Raw genomic sequence first — 26,044 nt, 5'->3', positions numbered from 1 at the left:
ATATGGTTCTCCTGACCCCTCAAAAGTGCTTTTACAGTTTGTGTAATCATCCACTCTGTGAAGGACAGAGATCGCACAAGGGAGTGGAGAAGTTCAGATATCTTGAGTTTACTGAACCTTAGTTTGAAAGAACAGGCAGCAAGCAGAATTGACACGCAATAAAGAGACTAATTGAATGATGCCTGGACAATATTCTCAGTTTACAAATTGAACTTAATTAACTATAACACATTTTCTAATAATAAATACATGGTCTTCTCTCTTTTTAATTTCAAAAAGAGCTGGATTAAAAATGAGCAAAAAGATTTTAAAAATGCTTATCTGATATTACTTTGTTCAATACAAATGAACATAACAGAGTGGTGTGTTGCTTAGCACTGTTGCCTCACAGCAAGAAAAACAATAATAACTTGAAAATGCATTTCTGTCTCCTTGTCTCCCCGAGTCTCTGGGTTGTCATGGAGACGATCAAATGCCGCGGAGAGTAATCAATGATTTTACTTACAATCCACATTCTAAAAAAGTTAATGTAGCTACAAAACTAAAAGTTCAATCCAGAAAATATGTCTGTGCAACCCCTCCGTCTGATTAAAATCATGTACCTCCTGCTTTCTCTGATAAATTTGTAAAAACATTTACATTGGTCCTTGTGGAGCGAGAGTTAGATTGTTTCACTCTCCACATGTCTACGACCAGCACAACATTTCCTATCATTTGGAGCATGAACAGTAAAAATTGTAGCAATGAGGGCAAAATAGAAATATGTTTTTGAACCAGATTCTGAAGCTCTCCACTCTAGCCTGCATTCTAGATTGTTCTAATAACTGAACGGTTATGTTAGAAAAAGAAAGAAGAAGATGCGTGAACATTATTCCAACAATAATAATACTAATTTTATTTTATATAGGGATTTTTGTACCCTCCCCAGTACCTGTGGTGGCGGGGTGTGGTTAGCTTAGCTGCAGAAGGGAGACAGCGGGGGAGTGGCTCAGGCAACAGTATATATATAGTTGCAGTTGCACCAGTTGCATATCTCTTGTTGGGATAGAGAACTGAAGCTTCTGAAAACAGAATATATTCCAATATTGTTCCAGACACCAGTTTTTTTTTTATGAACTTTCTCAACCAACCACAGAAGTCATGAACCCTGTAAAAAAATCACTCTCCCATATGTGTTATGGATGCCATACTTTTTTTTTTTATTGTGCTGGGTAAAACGCAGTGAATATCTATACAGACTTTTGTGTAACAAGCAAGCAGAATTTGTAGAGAGGTAATACAGTAATACTATGTGGCTAGAGAAAGCAACAGTTAGTCACGGTACAAGACATTTAAAATACTCACAGAAGTAGCAAGGCAGAGGAAAATCTCCCCACTTCCCTCTCAGCTACTATGAAACATTGCATACGGTAAGAAAATTGTTTTTTTAAGGTTACATGTCCAGTAATACCGAACGATGACTGAGAGTCAAAAAACGTCTTTTAAAATTCATCCCCCAAAAAATAAACTATATACTCTATATATATCTATAGATATATATAGACATTTTAAAATGTCCTCCAAATGCTCTCGTACACCTGAATTCTTAACAGTAATTTTGAAAATGAGGTAAAGGTAAGCCTTTCTGGAGGTAGCAATTTGTATTTGATTGTACTAGAACAGGATATCATGAAGAGAAATCTAAATTAAGACTCTCAGAGCTGAAAGAATTTTAACACGGTGTCCGTCTGGCTAATGGATGCTCTTAAAAATAAAGCCTGTCTGTTTCAAAGCCATTGACTCAAAGCTACTGATCAGCCATTATCAACAGCTAACTCAGGTAGCTCATTTAATAGCAGCTTGTGTCTCTCTGTTGGGACTGGTCAGATTATTAGAAACTGCACAGGTTAGGTTATGAAGGAAATATTTTAATTTGAGTTTTTTCACTTCCGGTGTATTTTTAGGCTTTCTAAAAACAATTACAAAAAAGTAATCTTATGATCCAAGGCATTGTGCAGATTATTGGTTGGCGAGAGTTTACCACAACCTGTACTAAACAGCCACGCTTCCATTCTGTTGTTGCCGATGAAGGCTGGTTTAACAGGATCAACGTAGCACCTACGAGGCCTTACCTCAGGCACAGTTAGATATACCACGTAAACTTTTCAAAGGTTGCCATGGTGATGGGTAATGTATTGTATAATCCATCACTAAGTAAAAAGCAATTCCATTTACATCTGGTTTAACAATATCACAAGAAAAGAGATCACATTTGTGTGAAGTACACAAAACAGCTAATCAAGTATATTGAATAATATACTACTATATACTATATATCTACTAATTAAAAACAAGAAAACATATTACAAGAATACAATATACAAAATTCAGACATATTTGTTTCAAAACCCGAAAGTCACTTTGAATGTGAGAATCCAAATGTACTGAGATTGGAAGCTTGATCTGATACATTGGGCAATGAGCTTCTGCAGTCCTGATATAGATCATATCATACATGTGAATAAACTGGAGGTAGGTATTTGTGAATTGATTAGTCCATTTTTAACGGTCAGTTTGAGGTACTGTACATTTATAGGTAGTACATAGCTCAGAAAAAACGATTAAAAACTTTTCAGGCAAAAGAAAAAACATTTGTATTGATATCATGAAGTGCCATAAAGACTATTGATCCTCATTAAACCATTGTATAAATCAGAAAAATATGAATTCAAAGTAACAGTTTGTTAAAAAGATTATGTTAAACAGGTTTCATTACAATGTTGAGATACAAATTAGCATTTAGGAGAACAGTACATGATATGCTAGCTGCTTTTATGTTTTAAGTATGTAAAAGAAACCATTCAATGGAGGCTTTTTCAGGGAAGATTACATCAGGACAGTTAGCACAATGTGAGACAAACTAAGGACTGCGTCTGGACAATAAATTCACTTCAATTCTAGAGATCTCTATTGCTGCTTTCAAACCAAAAGCGAAAAGTGAAATCTCGCAACGCTTTATTCCCGTGAGTTTACTCTCCCAACTATTTGTGGTTAATTTGCATAATTTGCTTAATTCTTCAGGCTAACCACCAGTAGCCAGTTTGATGACCTGTTGGCTCAGATTGGTGCCAGGATCTCAAGACACCAACTACAGACGTTCAATCTCAGCTGCGGAGTGCCTGTGCCGAAAATTTGCTTTGTTCGCAACCATTTGCGCCTGTGCATTGACTTTGCATGGAATCTACTCACGGGAATAATTTGCTTTGCTTTTGGTGTGAACGCAGCATAAGAGATTGTGTGGAGAAACAAAGAAAACTGAAACAAAAAAACAGAAGACTTTTAGTGTTGCTGTAACATTTGATGCACAGCCTAATTATGGACAAATGGACTTCAAAACTGCAAATGTTTGATTGCAAGCTTTGTCCTATTTTCAAAATGTTACCATCATTCCTGAAGGTTATGTTGACATTTCAGTCACATTTATAATATCTAGTCTCTTTTCACAGATGAGGTTGGAGACAACTATAGACATTCTCAGTTTAACTGTTGGATGTAGAAAACACAGACAAATGTTACGGTATCATTAGGGTGGATAACTGGCCCCTTCGCATCAATATCAGTGAAGAGGTCTTACTGCCTTCAATATGAATAAAGTATATATAAGTATCGGAAGACCTGATCAGTCATTAGTTCAATGTTCGTCAGAATTTATCCGCTAAGAGGTTTGTTATAATCCATCAAGTATTTCTTGACCGAGGCGAGTAAGAGAGAATACACAATCCAAACCGAACACGACCACAACCTGTTTTAGGTAAAAACTTGTAATCTAATGATATATGTATGGATTAAGATTCAGAGTTTTAACAGATATTATTCATATCTATGCACTCATGTCATAAACAATAGGACAGGTGGTCATAGCTGCAGCAAAGAATTTTCTTTTAACGTTGATGCACATGGCTTTGTTATATAGGACTTTTGGATCTTTTCTTTCTGGATTATGTCGTGTTTACCTGACTGAATCAAACAAAAAAGACGCAGAAATCTCGATTCCCTCATGAGAAGAGAAAAACTAGCCAGCATGACTTCGCTTTAATGTGCAGTACAATCTTCAACCTGCCTTGACTTGCCTGGCATTGTTTTGTGTGCGCTGAGCAACAGTTTCCGTTAGCTGGTTGTGCAGAGTCAGAGGTAGTTTGATATCATGATAGGATGCATTGCATCAATGACCAGAAGGCGCTGGCATACCATCAGGTTTCCCTAAAGGTAAGGCTTTCTGGGGCAGTGAAGTAGTGATGAGTTATCCAGGTATCAAGTGAATCATGAGGTATTGTGTGGTTTGATTTTGTTTTTGTTTTTTTCTTGAGGTTAATGTTCTTTGACGATTCAACGTCAATGATGGAATTGAGGTTTTAAAGCTATGTTGCACAAAGAACAAACTGAATAAAACAATGTAGACAAGCTTGTTAATATAAATCCGAGCAATGGCGATACAGTAGTTTGGTGTTGGAGCACCGACAGGATGTGCAGAGGTTCTATCGTTTTCTAGAGCAGTAGAAGGGGCAGTTCACCGACATCAGCGAGAGAGAAGCAGAGTTCTGATGAAACTGTGCACATCAGTACAATGGCGTAGTCTTCAGATTGATGCTCCCCCTACTAAAGCTGTTACTCGTGTGGACATGATGATGATCTGAGGACGTCGTGTCTTGTCGAGGAGTGTGTTGTACCAGGTCAATGTGGTTTCTGTCTGTTGCCTGATCTGTTTGTTTTGACAACCAGAATGTCTTGGGCTGAACTGAATGTGCTGGTTTGAATATGTACACCAACACAACTACTAAACATTTCCTTTTACTGCATTCTATTTTGTCTATGTGAAAATGTTTGAGAGGGAATTTAAAGCTCGCAAATATTTGCTGGACGTTTCTGAAATTCTCTAATTGAAATTGACTTGAGTAAAATAGCATGTTGGAAAACGTTAAAAATAAGTGGTCGAGGCGGTCTTTTCCCTTTGAAAGACTTGACAGCTAAATGAGGTAGAGATTTTATGGTGTGGTAGTTTAGTCCTCCTCTGTGGACTCTCCAGCCTCTTCTGCTTCATCTTCTCCCTGTAGATAAAAACAAGATGACTCGTGTAAATTGAACTCGTTCAATTCCTGAATGCAAGTTATATATACGTTAGTATACATTATACTGTATATGCCTGTGTCTCCTGGCCAACGTGATCTCCAAAACCTGTTCGTAAAAATGTATACGAAATATTTGACATAGAAATTTGTAATACATACTAACTGGCGGTGGTTAACCACGCCCCTTGAGTGAACGTCTCTCCGCCATGTTGGATTCCTGAGTGAACGTCTCTCCGCCATGTTGGATTCCTGAGTGAACGTCTCTCCGCCATGTTGGATTTTTTGAGGGGGTTAGGGTTAGTATTGTATTCTTACAATTTAACATTGATTTCTCGTTAAAAATGCAATCATAACACGTTTATTTTAAATTGTTAGACTTCACAAAGGGTTTTTACGGGGTGCAGGTCCCCATTCACTTGGAATAGGGTGATGTCATCAGTTGCAGTCTTTTCGCGTATTTATTTAGTTTGTATCACTACGAATTTGTATCTTCAAGATTTTCGTATACATTTTTACGAACAGGTTTTGGAGATCAGGCTGCTCCTGTCACACTTTTCACCTTCTGCATATCGGAATTCAGATTCAAGTCTGTAAAGGTTGGGAGGAGACGTCTAATGGCCATAGTACTCAAGAGCAAAGGAGGAAGCAAGGTAATGTAGTGTAAAAAGCGCACACATGGGGAAGGGGACTTTTTCGATGGATGGGTAAAACAAATATCTGTGTATGTCCTGTGTAAAACGGAAAAAATCAACATATAGAGTTATTTTTAAAGCTATTCAGAACTTTGTACATAACCAGTAACTTTGTCAAATACTTGGGTATGAAAAAAACACACCTTATCCAACCTGAACCACTTAGCCTTAGGTATTTTATTTGCCTAAACAAAATCCAATATTTCGGTTTCAGAATTTTAGCTACTTGTGCCCCCACGTGTCTGCCGGGTCTGTGCTGGAGGCCCTGCTGGAGTCAGAGCTTAAGGAGGTTCTACTAAACCTTTATGATTTTATCTTATTTCAGATTTCGACCCAGTGGCACCATGATGATCTTTGATAATAACTGTTTAGAAATAGACATTCTTCTTGATATCTGTCTCATGTATTTCTAAAGGTCATATTAAGTCATCAGTATTCAATAGAGACGGTTTTATTGCCAATTAAAAGTCCCTCAGTGTAAACAAATATGTAGTTTTTGCATGCAGTCATCGGCTATTATCTTCCTATTGTGTCTTTCAAGAGTCATTGCTGAAATATTCATACTCCTCCTTACTTTATACTGGAATTTCATGAAGTTGCCTTTGGATGAGTTATTACACTGTATCTTGTTTCATACCAGAGTGGCTCATAGTCACACTTGAAGAGGAGGAGGACCACAACAACAGCTGTCCACTGACCTGTTAATTGGGTTGATGCAGCAGCGTGGCCACAAAGTGAATCCCTAATCCCTGCCAGGAAATACTGTGTGCATGTATGATAAGACAGAGACATTCTCCATGCAGAACCATATTAACCCTGATTTACAAATCAAATCAAGGCCACATTTCATTCAGTTAATGCTAAATTCTTGGTGGGATTAAACCCCCACCTGTACTCAGATTTGTATTACCTTGATTTACAGCTATATGCCACACAATTAATGTCAACTTTGTTATTTACTTTTGATTGATATGATGTGGTGCCCGTGAAGACACCAGTAGTGGACTAGAGCTGCTGCTGTAGTACTGCTAATGTACTGCTTTTGATCGGCAGCTACTATTAAAGGGTCTTAAACTTAATTTATACTTCCGGATTAAGCAGTTTACTTTAACTATGTTAGTTTACGGTTTGGGTTTAATAGCTATTAGGGAAATGGCAGGAAAAAGTAGCTTTTGATTCATATTTACATACTTTTAGCGGAGTATTTGGGGTTGTCTTTGAGCTAGTGGCTGCAGTATTAATGATGGCTCACCAACCCTATATTCTCCTGTTTTCCCAGGATAAGTGCATGATAACCACTTCAACAACTGACGCATGGGAAGAAAAAACATGGTTCTCCTTCCTCCTCAGATGAAATGGATTTCATTTTCCACATGGCTTCATTTTATTCAGGGAGGCTGACTGACTAAATTTATAACCCTCTGCCGTTCCCAGGCCATGGCGGTGCTGCTCCAACTCCATTCATTAGTGCTCACACACTTTGGGCTTTAAAGGCCAGCTAAATGCATCCATGTGTGACAAGGGCAAGTGAGTGTAGGAGAGAAAAAAGGTGGTGGCGGTCGTGGTAGTGTGATTGGGGGACAAAAAAGAAACTTTAATCCTACTGCTGTACTTTGGTGTAGTGCTTATCTTAAAATGAGTATTTCATTCATCCACAAGGCTTTCCCTATGGGAACACTCCTTTCCTCTAATTTTTAGGATAACCGTAGATGTGGTTGTGCGCTGATGGCATTGTTATTTACACTACTAACTCTAATATGCTACAATAATAATGATGATAATTAAAAAAAAATAGCTGGCCGACGGGTGGGCTCCGTCGGGGCGGAACTGCCTTGCACAGACATGAGTGGACTATTGTTTGGGAATCGGTTCATTTTTTTAAAAACATTTTTTGATTAATTATAGGTATTTTATTCTTTCTGTGCGGACGAAATCTCAGAAACACTGACCGGCTGGTTGTCATCCCCCACAACCAAAAAACTTTCAAAACAGCGGATTTTGCCAAAAAGCGACAAGTTTGCAGGTGAAGGATGAGGGCTAAGCGGCTTGGAAGATGACTGACTGATGGACTAATTCCCCATTTGACACTACCTCTGATTGATTATGCTGCCATTGTCTAACATGTTAATCCCCTTCATGTTGTGTGTCATTCTCTATGCAGGTTTTTTTTAAGGTGTCCATTTTTTTCTTGAAACAGTTTATTGCTCCATATAGAGTTGTACTATTGTGTTGTATTATTGTGTGTGCTTGATCTTTATGTTTGGTTGTGCATCACTCAATCCTGATCCCTGGAATGAAACGGGTTTTGTACAAGCTGGTGTTGGTGGGGCTGAAATAAAGCAGCCTATCAAGTGGGAGAGCTGAATTTATTTTTTACTGCTTGCAGCTCCCAGGTCCTCACAGCGCCTTCCAACTACATTATCTCTTTTCCCACACAGCCACAAATCAGGGCCGAGTTATGCATTCACACCAAGAAGTGGCCTGCACCAGTGAACAGACGGGAGGCTGGTGGATTCCAGAAGTGTGAGGAAATGCTGGGGGCGGGGGTCCTGTGTCATGTTGCACACCCTTATTACTGTTTGGCCTTCATTCTCCCTCTGATGTAGGTGCTTATGCCAGCAACCCAAAACAGCATCTAATTATCTGCTACATATATATAGTCAAACATGAGGGGATGACTTTGGAATTACACAACAAGAGACTAACTCACATCTGTCTGGGCGGTATACCGTTTCAACCAGTATCCTGGTTTCAAATTTTTTTGAAATTTGAAAAATGATTAACTGATGGTTATAACATTTTACAATTAATAACGCTTTTTAACAGGGTAAAACACCACGACACGACAGTTTGTGACACATAAGCAATTTATTACACTAATAATTGTACATTTTTAAAATTACCCCGCATGCTGGGTACAGCTCGCCCACTATCAAAACAAGAAGTAAAACACGTAGAAGAGCGATGCAGGAGGAACCACGAGAAACCAGAGCTGCACTAACAGTACTTGTGCAAGAGAAGAGCTGTATGCTGTTTGGAGGATTTTTAGGATTTTAAAGAGCCCACATAAGTTAGATCATTAAACGATTTACCACAAAGTTGATCGAGCCGCTGGTATTGCCTCTGGTGGGAACACTAGCAGCCACAGCAGCTAACAAGCTAACTCGCCAGACAGTTGCGAGCGAATTGGCCAGCGAGCGGTGAATGACGAGCGGGGAACAGCTGTTCAGGTGGCAGGCGGTCATTTTCACCGTCAATGAATGAATGTGTTTACTTTAAAAATAAAATAAATGGATGTACCAGCATACTGTCAAAATCTTACCGTGATATGAATTTTTGGCCATACCGCCAAGCCCTAATCGGATGTCACCTCTGCTCTTACTAAAGCCACTGCTATATTTACAGATGTGACTTATGTAAACATGCCACTGGAGCCTTATTTCAGACAGAATTTTCCTCACCTTCCATTGCATTTTATTGTTTAGCAAAGGCACCGTAGCTCCTAGTCCAAGCAAGGCGAATGTGACTTGTTTTAAGAAGTAAAACAAACTAGAGCGTTTTTTCCGTTTGTGCAGCGTTATGATGGATTCCGCCAGAACTTTCTCCTGGAGTGTGCAGCTAGGTCCGGCTATACAAGACCCTAGGATGTTCCAAGTCTTTGAGAATCCTGGCTTCATCATTCCCCCACTTAAACTGACCAAGCCAAGCGTGTCGGGCATTATGAAAATGCATACATATAAAAACGGCCAGAAGACCAGATGACGTCTTCTGCTTTTAGAAACCATCGCCTCAGCACTAGAGAAACTTATGTAATTTCATTACAATTCAATTTTGTATACAATAACAATTGCGTCATCTTACCTGAGCAAGCTTTTTCTGGACGACTTGCTGCGGCTGCAAAAGAGCAGAATAGACCGGTTAATGTTGTCCACCAGGTATCACAAAACAACATTTTTTCAGCTGTCATTGAACAACAAATGTATTGTGGATCTATTGAGTATTGTGGATCTACATGCACCATATGGCTGTAAAAAACAGTGAGGGGGACAGGCATGGCGCTTGGGGGTGCAGGGTACCAGTGTTTCCCCTACTATATGAAAAAATACAATCAAGTACACCAAATTGAAGCAGCCATAACTGACTTATGAGGCTTTTGACTTTCAAATTCAGCACTGCACGTGTTGAACCTCCCTTTAATCCCCTCCACACATACTCACACACATGCACAAGTACACTCAAAACGTAGAAAGAAATGAGTAATTGATTAAGATTGAACGTTTATAGTTATTGAACAAAGTACATGTACTGAGACAACAAAATGCACTGTTCTCTGCATTTAACCAATCCCACACAGGGAGAAGTGTTCTGGCGTAAAGGCGCCTTGCGAGCAATTAGGGGTTAGGCGTCTTGCTCAAGGGCACATTGACATGGGACATGGAGCAGCCGGTGTTCATACCGACAATCCTGCAGTTCCTGGCGCACCCTCTCTACTTGCGCCAAGCCCTTTCACAACTGCACCTCCATTTTTTCATTTAAATTAAAATAATAATTATTTAATTTCTTTAAAAAGCTCATAGGAACCCTTAACAACCATTTTTTATAGTATTATCAATGTGCTATGGACAAAGTTTCATTGATACCAAGTTTTGAGGTCACATACAGACATCATTCTCCTTACAAAAGCCACATGTTAAGACTCTATAAATAGAAAATGCTTACAACTCACAATTAAAGTATATGTAAGATATAAGATTTTGAATGTGACTTGTTTCTACTTGCTCATAAAAAACACATCAAAACAAGACCTTTAACGACTGCCTTTCCTCCAACTTTGGTCTAGTGGTGATTTGTCAAATCATAAATGGAAAGAGCCCAGAAAATGCCAACACGGAAGAAGTTTGCAACCACCTCTGATGTCTCTGGGGCTTCTGAAACACAAACCATCTCTATGGTCCATATCTCCAACAATCTGTAACTCACACCAAATCTAGATTGATAAACAAACCAAAAGGTAACAGGTCCAATGCGTATTTTTTATTTTGATGTGAACTATATCTTGAAGTTTCAGTTTAAACGCCTGCCAGTGTAACAATGAATGTCTATACATTGACATTTTTTCTCTTTTGAAGGTGCGCAACAACAAGTATAGCCTGGGGTTGCATTTGACTGAGTTTTAGTGTCAGCCTTGAACGGAATACACCGACTGTGGTTTGAAGGAAGTCCTTATCGGTCTCACAACCGCATAGGAAGTTGGTCTGGACTAGGTTTGAACAGCTGAGCACTCCATCAGCTTTGAATGTAAAAAGAAAATGTAAAGTCCCTGGTGCTCGTAAACCCAGCCAGCTGCTGGTCCTAAGAAGAGAGCACAATGTCCCTAACAATCTCTCTCACACACACACACACAAACACACACAATATCAGTTCAAGCAGCTGGTGTTTTCTGTGCCAGCTCCGGCTGGAATGTCAGTAGGCTTTAACACAGTAGTGAAGTCAACACCGGATGGGTTCTGCATTAGGAATGTAAGCCGCCGTGTAAGAATAATAAAAAAATAAAAAAAATAGGGTTGTTCCTTCTTTGTTTAGAATTAATTGCATTATCTATTATCTTATATTAAGAAAAATATCACTTTACTTTTTGAATTAACAGTTTTATAAAAATATTTTCAAGTAAATTTACTTAAATATTACAATTTAATTTAATAATAATTTAATTTAATTCATAATTTTTTTCAAAATATTTTTTATGTCTTCATGATTCTGCGCGACTCTCTATCTCCCCCTCTCTCTCCCTCTGCCTCTTTCTCTCCCCCTCTACGCTCGTCCGCTTTTAACCTGCTCTGGAGGGCATGGTTCTAACACGCATGTCAAGTCCTTGTTGGTTGGTGTGTAGCTGTACCACACGCGCACCTCACTGAGCATGAAGAAAAAGAATGCAGAATCTGCCATATTTGGGCCGGCGGGTAAAATGTCCTATCTGGCCTGGGCATAATACTATCAATCACTAATAGGCCCAACTGCCCTGACCTACAAGTAAGGATGGGTATCGCTTGGGTTTTTTACAATAGCATTGCTAAACCGATACTTTTAATATGATACAGGGGTCTAAAAAGCACAAAACAACCAAGGCAATTTTTTCCTTCAAATTGAACAATATATTAACTGTTTAGAGTATACCATTTAAAGGTATGCTCGGCAAGTAGAACTGTAAAGAGGGCCCCTATCCCGGCTGAAGCCCCATCCTCCAGTCTTTCAGCTATGGCCACCCAGAAACCTCTTTCCAGAGCCTTTCTCTGCCTTTCTCTGATCGAAGTGAGGAAAGCCTCTTCTCAGAGTGCTGAGCGTGCACACGTTTCACAGAGCTATGATCAGTCCACTCCGCCATTCAAAAGCATTGGATGAACAGACAACAAGTGGTGAGTGGGCCAAAGGGCTAGGAATGTAGAATGGAAGCACAGGTGAGCGAGTTTATCCTGAGGGTGACACTACAGGAAACACCATTGGATCATTTGAGCAAATCTGGTGACTGTTTCTCTGTTAGACTGTGTGCTCTAGGTGAGACCAGAGAAAGTGTCAGCAGAGACATTGATGAGCTCTTTAGACATTTACTGCTAAATCATGGAAATTTTTTGGTTCCCAAACTCATTAAAAACAAACATTCAATTAACATTCATTAATCGCCATTAATCGAGATTAATGAATGTCAAAATGTGCGATTAATTAGTTAAACTATTGACAGCACTAATATACATATATTGTGGCATCACAAGGGGCCCGGCAGTAGGATTGGTATAAAATGGCCGCCACTGCCGCCGCTACATTTCCTAGAAGGCGTCAAGCTGTAGGTGTTTGTGTCACCTAATTGAGTCAGGGCTGGGGAGTATAAATAATGACACCTGGCTGGAAGAGGGGAGAGAGAGCAGACTTGGAACAGGCCCTACACAGAGGATCAAGGAATGAGGAAAAGCCTGGGAAAGAGCTGGTAACGTGGACCCACTGGATTGAGTTGACTAGAGAAACCTGCTTTTTGTTTAAGGAACCGTTTTTTTTCGCGGACACTTTTCATTGGTGATGGATGTTTTTTGTTGTTCTAAGAGATTACCTTAACTGTTTTTGTTGAATAAAATAAAACATACTTTTTTTTCGGCCATGGAAGTTCAACTTCAAAACGTGCCTTCATATATGCATGTGACCAGCGGACAGAGAGCACCAAGCGGACAAACAACCAAGATCTTCCTCCCCCGTCAGCCAATCCGTTCACCCGACTATTGTGTCCAGTAAGAAAGCCAGAAACCAAAATTTCTAGGTGTTTTTTTTTCCTCATTGTCACAGCGTTTCTGTGATAACATTAAGTTGCTACATACAGTAATTTAACCTACTAACCATGCTCTTCTTTAACCCTAATCTGGTAGTTTATTTGTGTAATGTGAGGATAATGAAAAGTATTTTAGTTAGTGTAACGTCGACATTCAACTTATCCCAGGGTTTGCAGAAATATACAATGGCATCAATTTCTTATGGCAACTGGGTGGTTCTAACGTATCTAAATATTTTGAGTGGGCAAATCCCAAACCTTTCGTTAACAATGACCTCTCAATCAATGATGACCCCGTTTTACTCTTGAATTTATAACATTTTAGCTCTCAGTTAAACGTGCCCCCCCTGCTTTTATCTTGATTTAGTACATAGAATAAGCATGTAGCATATGTACTACTAATTATTTTCCGCCTGAACGCATCCCATGTATACATTGTAGGACTAAATTTACATTTAATCAAAAACACCTTCAAATGAATTACCGCTTTTTGTTGAGCCTTTCCTTCTATGTTTTACCATCTGATTGCATGTTTATCGTTTATAAATGTTCATAACTATCATATCTCTTTATCCGTTTCCTGTATGTGTGTATACACTCTTACTCTGCTGTTCGTGTGTTAATTATCCCAACAGATGATGCTGCCGCTGTTTGCTGTGGTTAACGGTTACTCGGCCTGCTAACCTTTGGACCTCTTTTCAAGCCAAAAGGATAATTTGGAAAACCTTTCCTCCACAAACGCAAGTCTGCAAAGATGAAAAGTCTGTCACGAGATATGCTTTGGGTGAAATGCTGTAGTGACCTGGAAGGCTCTCCATTTAAATGTTAAAATGTAACTTTTCCTAATAGAGCACTCAAGTAGGTTGACATTTGACTTATCTGGCAGGTTTCAGACTTGGGAATTTGCTGCAAACTGCCTGGGAAACTTTTAGGGATGAAAGTCAATATTATTAACGAGGCTATGCCACAAGTAAAAATTACAATATTAATTTTAATTAAATGTTGGAAGGACAATGGAACCACCTGCATTTGGATTGGTTCCCTACACGCCTCAATAATGGCAATACGCCACAATACTTTTTTTTTTTTTACTTGTTTGCTCTGCCTTTATTAATACACTAGAATTAGGGTTTCCTTTCAAATTATTTACAAATAAATATTGTAAAAGTGTTACGTCCATATCTATTCACCATCTTTACTGTAAAATCCCTAACAAAGATCTGGTGTGACCAATTGCCTTGTCAAAGTGTAACATAATTGGTAAATAGGGTCCACCTGTATGCAATTTAATTTTAAAATACACCTGTTCTGTTAACGCCTCAGTTTGTTAAAGAGCATTACTAAACAAAGAGCATCATGAAGACCACAGAGCTCACCAAACAGCTCAGAGATAATGATGTAGCTAACTATGAGGTTAGGTTAGGTTATAAAAAAACTTCAGGTCTCGTTATTCAGATTTCTGCTTATTTCTGCGTTTATTATCTAGATCATTTTTTGTTCTTAGATTTAGTGCAGGGATTTAATCTTTCAGGAGATTTAGTTTTTTTTTATTTTAATAAACTTTGATATAGAACTTTGCTTCTTGAGTCGTGCATTTGGGTTCAGGTCCACGGTCGGACGAGTCTGAATTGAGGGAACGCTGGATGGAGCCAAATACAGGGCAATCCTTGGGGAAAATATGGAGTCAACGAAAAAGACTTGAGGCTGGGGCGGAGGTTCATCTTCCAGCAGGACAATGACCATAAACATACAGCCGCACCTACAATGGAATGGTTTAGATCAAAGCATGTTCATGTTTCACAACGGCCCAGTCAAAGTCCAGACCTCAATCCAATTGAGAATCTATGGCAAGATATGTAAATTACTTTTTAGACGGTCTCCATCCAATCTGACTGAGCTTCAGCTTTTTTGCCATGATGGATGGACATCTGCAAAGCTGGTGGAGATATACCCCAAAAGACTTAATTCCACCTCCCTCTCTATGACCCTTTCTAAACATGCGTTCTTGTGTGTTCTCGTGAAACGTCATCAGTCGCAGCCCGAGTACTGTCACAATACCCAGATGTGACCTGCCCCGACCATTTTACCGAGAAAGCATCGGAACTGACGGGTCCGTTCTTGTGAGAGCCAAATATCCCAGAATGCATTTCTTCTTCAGAAAACAATGACAGAAAAATAAATGCAGCTGTAAGTTGAAGTTTATAAATACTATATTTAAGTCACAGCCAACCTTGCGGTTCCCGCCGCACTCTCTCTACCCCTGCGCCACGTCGACCCCCTAGTAATGTTTTATGTGCAGCACAAACTACAGATGCTCCCCTTCATTTTCTTTAGAAAGATGTTCAACTGTACAGCAATTTGATCTAATACATTGAGATATTTTGAGTCTGGACTCCCGAGTCCATTCTCCCGAGAACGCAAGTCCGTTCTCGCGTCTTAGGTATTGAGAAAGGGCCTATATCTTTCTCTCCTTCACTCTCTGCCTCTACAAGTCTGTTTGTAACCTGAGCCGCTCTGGGGGGCGTGGTTCGAACCCAACTCATTGATTCCTCGTGTCTGTTTCGCTTTTGGTTTTTTTAGGGTTGGTAATGAAGCTGCGACCCCCCCCCCCCCCCCCCCCTCTGGGCCCACTCCTAGTTGGGGAACCACTGCTCTAAAGATTATTGTATCATAGAGAATATCAATTCATGACGAAAGAGCATGCCTTTTAATTGACCAGTGCAAATTACAGACACAAGACATATATCCAGCCCAGAATACCTCCCACCCAAATCGGCATCATTATCCTGGATAAAAGCCATGCATTGGGATGCCGGATATAAAGTTATGGAGATGACCCCCCCCCCCCCCCCGTCCGCCCTGAGGCCATCAATGTCATGAATTGCACCTATCAAGGTTCAACTAAATCTAGCAATTAGGTGGAATTTAACCAAGTACCCCTTGTACAGGAGGAAAAAAATGTCTGTCGTTGTAAGGAATGTGGAAAATTCATAGCAGACAAGCAGGCTTTTGTTTGTAGGGTTTCTGGGGGGTGGTGCTCTGAAAGGAAAGAAAGGGTGCAGACAAATTGGATCGGCTCCATTTGGTAGCCTCTGCTGTTTGAGGGGAAATCTGTTCCCAGAGTATCTCAAAGGGAAAGAGGGAGTAAAGTAGAAATGTAATAAGTCTGCTTAGCCTTTAAAAATATTTCTCTGCCTCTTGTTCTATGTATTGCATTGTGCTGCTTACAGAGGGGGAACAACATCTCACTCGTGTGTTTTTGTTGTTGTATATTATATTTTTCTGTTTTTGCTGTCTTGGAACTAGGTGATGCAAATGCATGAATGGGCAGGCCTGGCTGCTCTGAAACAGGAAGGACTCTGTGCATGCCACTCAGCTCTGCTTCAATTTGACGCAGCATTGCACATGTTATGAATTAACCTGTCGGGCCTGGAACAGCCCACTTCCTGCCTCATAATAGTGGTAGCAGAAATACTCTAATGACATACATGTCCATATATATTTGAGGAATTAGAAAGAACTGCATTGATAAAAGGAAAGAATGGAAAAAAATCCAATCCATCACTGCACAAAAAGCCAGGATACCACAGGAAAGCCGTGTAACTTCCTTTGCAAAACAACAGTGAATATGGTCTCCTCTAAGTAAGGATTCTCCTTCTCTTGATGTACTACAAACATGCATTTCATGGCTCGCAGGTATTATAATACCTGCAGAAAGTTAGCTAGTTTTTAAAGATGCTTTTACTGATATTCTACCTTTTAGAACTAAAATAGATTATCTTGATTCCCCTAAAAACTGACTGGGACAAACTGCCAGTAAGTGTTTAGGAAAAGAATAAGGTATCATAAATTAAAAATTCCTACAAAATCAATAAGGCAACTATTAAGATTTGTTTATACAGATATTTGTACAGACTATTTGTTTCCTTAAAAAGAAAATTGTGGTTACGTCATGTGAGCATCGTCATGTCTCCAATAGAAAATAGTGTATTTCTAAACTGGAAGTCTGAAAGGAAAGCTTTCAAATTCGGGCCTTGTTTTTTTGGAACAACTGTGAATGACAACTGTACTAGAATGATACGATGTGGTATAATATGACGATTAGTAGTAGTGTAGTACCAGTTGCAAACTACTTTTTACATACGCAACTGTGTAGCAGTTCACTGCTATGATGTTTTAGCTGAGGACTCTTCCAGCAGGGAAAAAAGGGGGTGGGAGTAAGAGAGGGAGGCATAGGTGACCTGTGGAAATCCGCTACGCTCCCAGAGAACTCCTGATGTTTGTAGAGTCTCTGTCTGAACAAAAGGCCTCTAGTGGCTGGAATTCTGGCGTTAAGTAGCCGAGGCTGGAGGAAGGTGGGTGGTTGAGAATGCAGGGAATGAGGCAAAGCTGCTGCCTACCCCCAACTCCGTTTCAGTATAGTCTCTGTGTTCTCTTACTCTCGGTATAGAAAACAGTCTGAGGAAGTAGTACAGCAGAAGCAATCTAAAAATAACTAAATGCACCTCATTCACGCAGAGTAGAGTCACTACAAATGGAATTAACTCAAAACTCATAACAGACTCCTGGCCTCCCCATACAATAACAAATGAAGTGAAGTCCACTATAGGGAAGGAGAAGGTCATCCGGAGAACGGACCTCTGCCGATGCAATGCTCCACACTTCCAAGTTTTAGTTCTGCTGACAAAGAAAATATTTGATCAAACTGAAAAAATGACCCCCTTTGGCAGACCAAAGCATTTGAGTTAAAGGTTTAGTATTTTATCTTCTAAGCACTCTAGATGTGTAGAAATTCCCAGTGGCAAGTTCTATAGCACAAAATAAGACCGTTTGTTCAGAATTGACAGAGGAAAAACCAGTCGGTTATCTGTTGAAAATAAATAGCCGAAGCCACAAAGTCATGCAAAATAATCTGCTACTACTTCAAATGTTGCAAACGCAAAACTGATCAATATTTCTTTAACTTAAGTAGGGCTGCAACAACAAGTCAAAAAAGTTTGATCATTTCTCATTCTCAACTCATTTCATTAATTGATTTGTTGTGTGGCACGATTATTACTCCCCTCAATACGATGGAGATGTTTTGAGTATTAAAAATAAGAGGGCGGAGCACAGCGTTGAGTGTGAGTATGTGAGTGTGGTGTAGGGCAGTGGCCCCCCACCGTTTTTGCCTCACGGACCCGTTTCATGGTAGAAAATAGTTTGCGGACCGGTCTTCAAAGGGTGGCTGATAAATACGCCAAATAACCAACCAGCAGATGGGGGCGGGGGTTAGTAGTCACTGCACACGGCAAATAACGCTTGGGTGTAGAGAACTAGTTCAGACTTAACAAATCCTGTTGTTAAGTTTTCTGATTTGTATTTACCTTTTTTTTTCATAAACTATATATTGTTCTTATTGTTCTGTTCCTTCCCGTTAAACAAAAAAAATACAACTTTTATTTTAAAAAGGCCTATATATTTGGCAGATGTAAAGCATACATGTGTATGTTTCTTGTGTTTGTTTTTCTTTTCAATTATTGCAACCGGTTTGTGCACTTTCTGAAGTCAGTTGAATGAAGGGCTGGAAATGAATGCTTATTTTTTTTTTTTATCCAATTCATTGATTATTCGAAAAAAGAATACACAGATGAATCAAGTATTAACATAGTTAGTTGCAGCCCTGAACATAACGTATTAAGCCAGACATGCACCTTGTTACATAGATGAGATGGTGATGTTCATATCACTCTGAAGGCTGCTAAAGCCCTTGAGTCCTTTCTGTTGAAAAGCCACAGGGGCACTCTTAAAAGTCTCAACCGAATGGTGTCAGATTCAGTTGATGCCACAAGGTGAAATGCACATTAAACTAGATCTGTCCATGTTTGTTATTAGGATTTGATACTTAAATTAAAAAGCTTTTTGAGGGTTAATTTAAATACGATACAGGGTTTGCTGCCCTGATCTCCTCAGATAAGTCCATCAAAGCTCAGGGGCCCTAACAGCTTTGGATGTTGGAGCAACAAGAAGAGAAGAATGTGAGGATCTCAAGGATGGGAGGGGGAACATAGTGTACTGAAAGATCATATACATAACAAAACGTCACGTGTGTCTTTTAGAGATTCCAAGCTTTTAACTTAATCCAATGTGAATCTTCATCATTAATAGATATTTTAGAGAATCGTTCATGACTACATAACAAATCCAGCTCTGATTAATGAATGTAGGCCTATTCATTGACTTGCCATGTTGTTGTTTATGAATGATCCTTGTGTTTCATTTTTACATTTTCCCATCATTGCGTCATTTTCCAACATTTATTTGAAAGAATTGAATTAACCTTGTGAAGTCTACCAGAATACCCTTGCACTAAAGGGGTACCCAGTGTAGGGCAGGGCGGTATGGCCAAAAATTTATAAGACAGTATTTGTATGTAAGATTTTGGCGGTATCACGGAAAACACATTAATTCATTGAGGCTGAAAAGGACCGCCAGCCACCTGAACAGCTGTTCACCGCTTGGTGGCCAACCTGCTCTCAACTGGCCAGCGAGTTAGCTTGTTAGCGAATTGGCGTGTTAGCTGTTGTGGTTGCTACTGTTTCCACCAAAGGCAATACTAGCAGCTCAACAAACTGTGCAATAAATCATTTTCTTTTTCAAAACTCCGAAAAGCAGACAGAGCCACTCTCTTGGGCACAAGTTGTGTTGGTGCTCTCTGGTGAGTTATCTCTGGTCTCTCTTTGTTCCTGCTGCATCGCTCTTTTCCGTGTTTTTTTATGTGGCGGCAGAGTTTCTTCTTGTTGTGAGATGTCCCCAGAATGCAGTTTGGCGGTGTAATTTCTAAATGCATTATTAATGCAAATTTATGTGTCACAAATTGTTGTGGTGTGGTGTTAATGAGTATTAGAGTTTTGTTGTTTATAAAGTTATTTATGTGATCAAGGTGCGAACGTAGTAACAGTTTCATGCACAGAAAGAATCAGGTTCTTTCCAGAGGTCTTCAACGGGGGGTCCGCGGAGGTACTGCGGGTGGGGGGGGGGGGGCGCATTTTTTTTTTTCCACACAAATTTAGATGTCTTCAGAATTGTATTTATTGTCTTTAAATACATATTAATATTAATCAAACATATTGTAGCGAACAAATAAATTGATGGAAAAGACGTTATCTTTCAATCCGCAACACACACATTCAGCTTCCCACATGAGCGCTCGCAAACTGGGCACCGGTTCATTCACAGCACCTTTCCTTTCAAATTTTATGCTCACGTTTAAAGAGCACGAAGCTCAAAAATAAAAGATGTCGGTCCAAACTCCGTAGAATAGGGGGTCTCTGCTCCATCTCGCCGTCAGTTTGGGGGGCCTTGGCCTGAAAAACTTTAAATACCCCTACTTTACACAATCCTCAGGCAGTTCCCTGAGATCAGTAATTTATCATCTATCAAATCAAATCATAAAAAAGCGGGATTAAAAAACTCCCTTTCCCTCACCTTGATATTATTACAGCAAGTGCCAACACTTTCATTCATTTCACATTCATTCACGCTCGCTCTCACACACACACACACACACACACACACACACACACACACACACACACACACACACACACACACACACACACACACACACAGGGTTCATGAACATGGAGTTTGTTATCTGTCATAAATGCTTTTTAGATAAGTCTGAAAACCAACAGATGTAAGAGGTTCATTCACGATTCATTGATTGTTTTCTAAAACATGCTGGTTTCTTGTCTATGCAGCTTTAAAATTGTTTCCCCATGGTGTGTGTGCGTGCGTGGTGTGTTTTGTTTTCAACATTCCTGTATCACACTGGTCTTCTGACCTGATAATGTGGATCTTGAAGCTCTAGCTTGTAAAATTCTTCCTTGGTTCTGACCTTCTTTCACCTCAAATGGTCATGTTGATACCTGCTTTAGGGATATTTTCTCTTTTCCAGGTAAAAAAAAGCAAGCACACACTACTGTTTTTTTTTTCTGCAAGCACACAGTTTTGTGATAAACCAGCCAGTAAAATAATGATATCCGTTTCTGTATTTAAGAGCTAAATATGATATCACTTTCAGGAAATCACAGTTCATCAGCGGAAAATTCAAAACAAGGACAAAGAAGACTTGAAGTGATGGGCATGAGTTTCAAGTTCAATACTAATTCTCAACAAATGAGAAGCAGACTGGTATCAATTAAAAAATCTCAATGCTTACTGACTTTCGGAAAACTCACACAACTTTACACAGAAATTCTCTCTCCTCTTTCGAATTTTGTGTTTGTTGGGAAAATGTGTTTGCATAAGGGCAACGCTATATATGCCCGAATGCAGGCGACTGACCACCACCTTCCTGAGGCGGTATTTGTTCTGATTGTAGGCAGGGCCATACTGGGTAAAACACACACACGAGTTTTATATGCGTTTGGTTGAGGCGACAAACGGCCTGTGTGACAGCCACAGGCAGTAGTTAAGTAACCAGGTGACGTACAGTTGTGGTCAAATGTTTACATACACAAGAAGATGTTTAATATGGCGGTATCGAGTTCCCAATCATTTCTACAACTCTTATTTTTCTGTGATGGAATGATTGGGGCACATACTTTGTGACAAAGAAACTGAAGGTGATTTTATGAATTTATTATTCGGAAAATGTGACCAAATCTGCTGGGTCGAAAATATACATGCAGCAATGCTAATATTGGCCTATATTTACCATGGCCATTTTCACCTCAATTAAAATAATTGGAATTAGAATTAGAAGCCATCCACAAGCTTCTGGTTGAATCTTTGACCACTCCTCTGGACATAATTGGCATAATTTGGCTTTCTAACACAGCATTGTTTCTTCATCACAGTTGACATGTTCTCTGTGGGGTTTAAGTCAGGACTTGGGGAGGCCATTGTAAAACCTTAATTCTAGCCAGATTTAACCATTCTTTTACTACTTCCGATGTGTGTGTTTTGGGTTATTGTCCTGTTGAAACATCCGACTCCGTCCAAGACACAATCTTCTTGCTGATGATTTACGGTTTTCCTGAAGAATTTTGAGGTAATCATCCTTCTTTATTATTCCATTTTCTTTCTTTAATGCACAGGTTTCACTGGCAGCAAAACAGGCCCATAGCATAATACTACCACAACGATGCTTGACGGAGGTAAGGTGTTTTTGGGGTTAAGGGCCTCACCTTGTCTCCTCCAAACAGATCTCTGGTCATTGTGGCCAAGTAGCTCATTTTTTCTTTCATCTGACCACAGAATATTCCTTCAGAAGGCCTTTTCTTTGTCTACGTGATCAGCAGCAAACTTCAGTCAAACCTTAAGTTGCCGCTTCTGGAGCAAGGGCTTCCTTCTTGCACGGCAGCCTCTCAGCCGATGGCGATGTAAAACTAGTTGCCTGGGGACACTGACAACTGTGTTTGATCAGCTTCTATTTCATTGCAGACCTGCTTTTTTTTTTTGGTTCTTGGTTGACTTGTCCATCCTGAATTTTCTCTCAGTAGCAGTTAATAGCTTGCGTTTTCTTCCTGATCGTCGCAGTGACACAACTATGCAATGCAGTTTTTACTTTTGTTTTTACAGTTGTTTGCACAGTTAATCTTGGAACCTTTAGCTTCTTTTTAAATGGCTCTGAGTCACTTTCCGGACGTGTTCAAGTTAATGATTTGCTAAACAAGCCTTTTTTTAAATGGGAGTTAAGAGGCCATGCCACAAAGCACATTTGGTTGACACAACTTTTTATATTATAAATAATAGGGCTGTCACGATAACTAGTTTTTTGTTCTGCGATCATTATTGCCACAAAATGAATTGGGATAAACAATATTATTGTCATTTTCAGACCATTTTATGCCACTTATTACATAATGACAATTCGACAATATAATAGCGTTTCGGTCCTGCTACCAATCGGCCAGCCTGGGAGGAACGCAGTGAGGCGGTCCCGGTCCTTGCCCTGCGCAAGAGGGGGGCCCGCAGTCCGGAAGAACAGACAGTAATTCAGGTTGTGTCTTAAGTGAGATTTTAAGTTAGTTAGTTGTGTTGCCTCTTTTCGTTGCCACTGTTTTCAAACACAGTCGACATACCGGCTTGTTCACGTCTATTGGCTCTCCTCTCGCATTGAGCTTAAAGCCAAAATGTTTCCATACCGCAGCTGAAGATTGCGGCTTCGAAGTCCATTTGAACACTTCATAACACAATGGGTTCATGCCTTCTTTTCACCGGTCGGTGTCGGCTCTGTGTGTTTGCGCGTGTGTGTGTGTGTGTGTGTGGAGACGCTGCTTAAACCCCGCCTCAGCTTTCGACAAGGAAAGCAGACAAGAGGACAGAAGCAGCGCAATCAACTAAAATGTTGGTGACATTCATTTATATGTAAAATGAATATAATGGATCGGCGCACCAAAAACTATCTTCACTCATTTTCATATATTGTGTGAGAAGTCAATATATTGATTATCGCAACAGGCCAAATTAATAAAACAAGTTGCTGCATGTATATTTTTGACCCAGCAGATTTGGTCACATTTTCAGAAGACTCATAATAAATTCATAAAAGAACAACTCTCTAAACAAGTGTATATAAACTTTGGATCACAACAGTGAAAGCTGGAAAGTGGATCTTGAGTTAAGACTATTTTCCATATATTCGAAAATACATTGTCATAACATTTTTTACTCTTTACTCTTTAATCTCATTTTTCGCCTCACTGCTCTGATTCTGCCTCTGACTCACTCTGAAGATCAACTATCCAGTAGGATTGGTTGTCCACAAAGCCTGGAGGCTATTTCTCTGTCACGCTGTCTAAAGGAAGGGTTTCTATATCGGACACCGATCACAATAGTGCAATCACCATAGCTTTACGCATGCAGACATTCAAAGGAAAGAAGTTGCTGCTAATTGCATGCTGCTACATGCTGCTAATTTCTGGGGACTTTCCAGGCATGTAAAAACAGATATTTACAAATCTACTGAGCAACTGAGTATTCAAAATTACATTAATATGGACAATGTAATAAAATCTGACACAAGACTAGTCAACAGAAAGTTCTAAGCAACCCCCTGTCTGTCAATCAATATTGACTCACAACTTTTCTTACTTAAGAGTCAAAATAGCCGGTCTGACTTGATATCTCACCAAGATTCAGTGTTTGGATACTTCGAGGCGGACCAATGAAATAATGATGTATTGTATACTGTATAATGACACACTTTTTATGCATCTCAGAACATTTTGTAGAAAACTTAGAGTTCTCTCAAGTGTTCATCTACACTAGAGCAGGCTGGCAGGTACCAATCAAGCTGAATTATCACAAAACACTTCTCCAAGTACCCAGTCTCTCGCCCGAAGTTGGCTGGGATAGACTCCAGCCCCCCTGTGTGCAGAATAAGCGGTTTGACAATGGATGGATGGGCTTCTCCAAGTCCTATGTCCGTACAAGAAAGTCATTGGTCTGGTATCTCCACACCAGTCACTTCAATGAGACGGCCCTAGTAGGAATTTTTCTTTTCATTATTTTACTTGTTATTGGCATTACTAGAGGACCTTTTATAAATGTAGCCAAGTGTCAGGGATACCAAAGCTTTACATACAATCCAATGGAGAGTTGCCATTTGGCTGCAGAAAAGGGGAACTGTGCACAACTGATGAATGCAATCTATTGGGAGCTGAGACTCCCCCTTCAAGCTTTTACTAGCAGAGGAAGCTGGTCAGCTTGGCGGAGGTCGGCTTATCCATCCCAGCACCTGCACACAGAAGACAGGACCTGCTGCCATAACGTGGCACAGATAGAATGCATACCGATGAGGGACCTTGGATCCGCCGGGTCTGACTAAGCCTTGCAGTTCCTGCCAGCTGCATGGTGGTGTTACAGAGAGATAAGCATAGCATAACGCATAGCATAACGCTCACAAATCAAGTTCAAACCCCAGTCACGGATACACGCCACCAGCTGCCCTAAGGCTTGTTATTTCCTTTAGGTCAGCCACAGATAGTTGCGAATTAATGAATATTGGAATTGGAAGTGTTGCGGTTTCCGATGGTACTCCAAATGGAATTTCACCAGTGACCAATTGACCAATGACGTTTAAGATCTCAATCTATGAACCAATCTGTTATCACCTGAAAACAGGGCTGTAGTGGAGGGTAAACGCACGTAAACGCCGTTTACGCACCTCTGGAATTTTGGGAATAGCGTTTACGCACCTCTAAATGGCGTTTACCCACCTCTAAGTGGCGTTTACGCACCTCAAAGTTCCCTGCACCTTGTATTCTTCCGTTGGAATAATCCGAAATAAACTTGTGTAATTTTAAAACAGCGAAGACTACGTTTCCTATTGTTGAACATATAAACGCTGTAGTCTGAATCCTTTTCATCTGCGCTGTATTATGGTCTGTGAGCATCCAATCAGTGCCTTGCGGCTGCAGCAGCGACACCAATCAGGATCCAGGAGGTATGTAAACACATACACGTTGTGGATTAGCCTGCCTGCCTACTTGTTCGGAATGTGTAATATTTGTGTGCTTGCACTGACATTTAATTGTCTAAGCACGACACGTACCAGTGAGTTTCTTTTAGTCGGCGCTGTATGCGTCGATCTTTATTAGTGCAGATTTACTTCTGCGCATAAACGCGCACCTTGATAACCTCATCACAACATGACAGACATTTGAACCGGAAGTATCTAAGATACTACAGAATGGATTACCGCCGGTAATTAGCAATGGATATCAGGCGATATTTGAAGAGACCATAGAGTGCTCCCACTCCCACAGATGCCCGCAAAAGGCCTCAAGTACAAAGTAAGACTGAAGAAGATCAATTCACGTTTTTAAACGTTGTTTTGGTTCGCACAACATCGCATTAAGACAGGGACAAACGCTATTAATAACGTGCTTTCAAATACGATGATGCAGGTAACAAGCCAGCCTTCCCGGTCCCATCTAAATAGG

General features: G+C 40.0%; 1 protein-coding gene across 2 annotated transcripts in view; it reads right to left on the bottom strand.

The window, feature by feature from the left end:
* Positions 1 to 1,175: 1,175 nt before the first annotated feature.
* The window catches only part of hmga2 (high mobility group AT-hook 2), a 36,967-nt gene continuing 12,098 nt past the window's right edge, over positions 1,176 to 26,044 (bottom strand). For both annotated transcript variants that reach the window (XM_078101389.1, XM_040174808.2), the window contains 2 exons: positions 9,659 to 9,691; positions 1,176 to 5,084 (listed from right to left, as the gene is read on the bottom strand). In XM_078101389.1, the coding sequence (XP_077957515.1) occupies positions 5,037 to 5,084; positions 9,659 to 9,691 (81 nt within the window). In that variant the 3' untranslated portion in view covers positions 1,176 to 5,036. The remainder of the gene's footprint in view (positions 5,085 to 9,658; positions 9,692 to 26,044) is intronic.

This window comes from Gasterosteus aculeatus, chromosome 4 (genome assembly GCF_964276395.1).
Source record: "Gasterosteus aculeatus chromosome 4, fGasAcu3.hap1.1, whole genome shotgun sequence".
Classification (NCBI taxonomy): domain Eukaryota; kingdom Metazoa; phylum Chordata; class Actinopteri; order Perciformes; family Gasterosteidae; genus Gasterosteus; species Gasterosteus aculeatus.
Note: the sequence above shows the minus strand (reverse complement) of the source record. Positions and strands in the feature narration are given on the sequence as shown.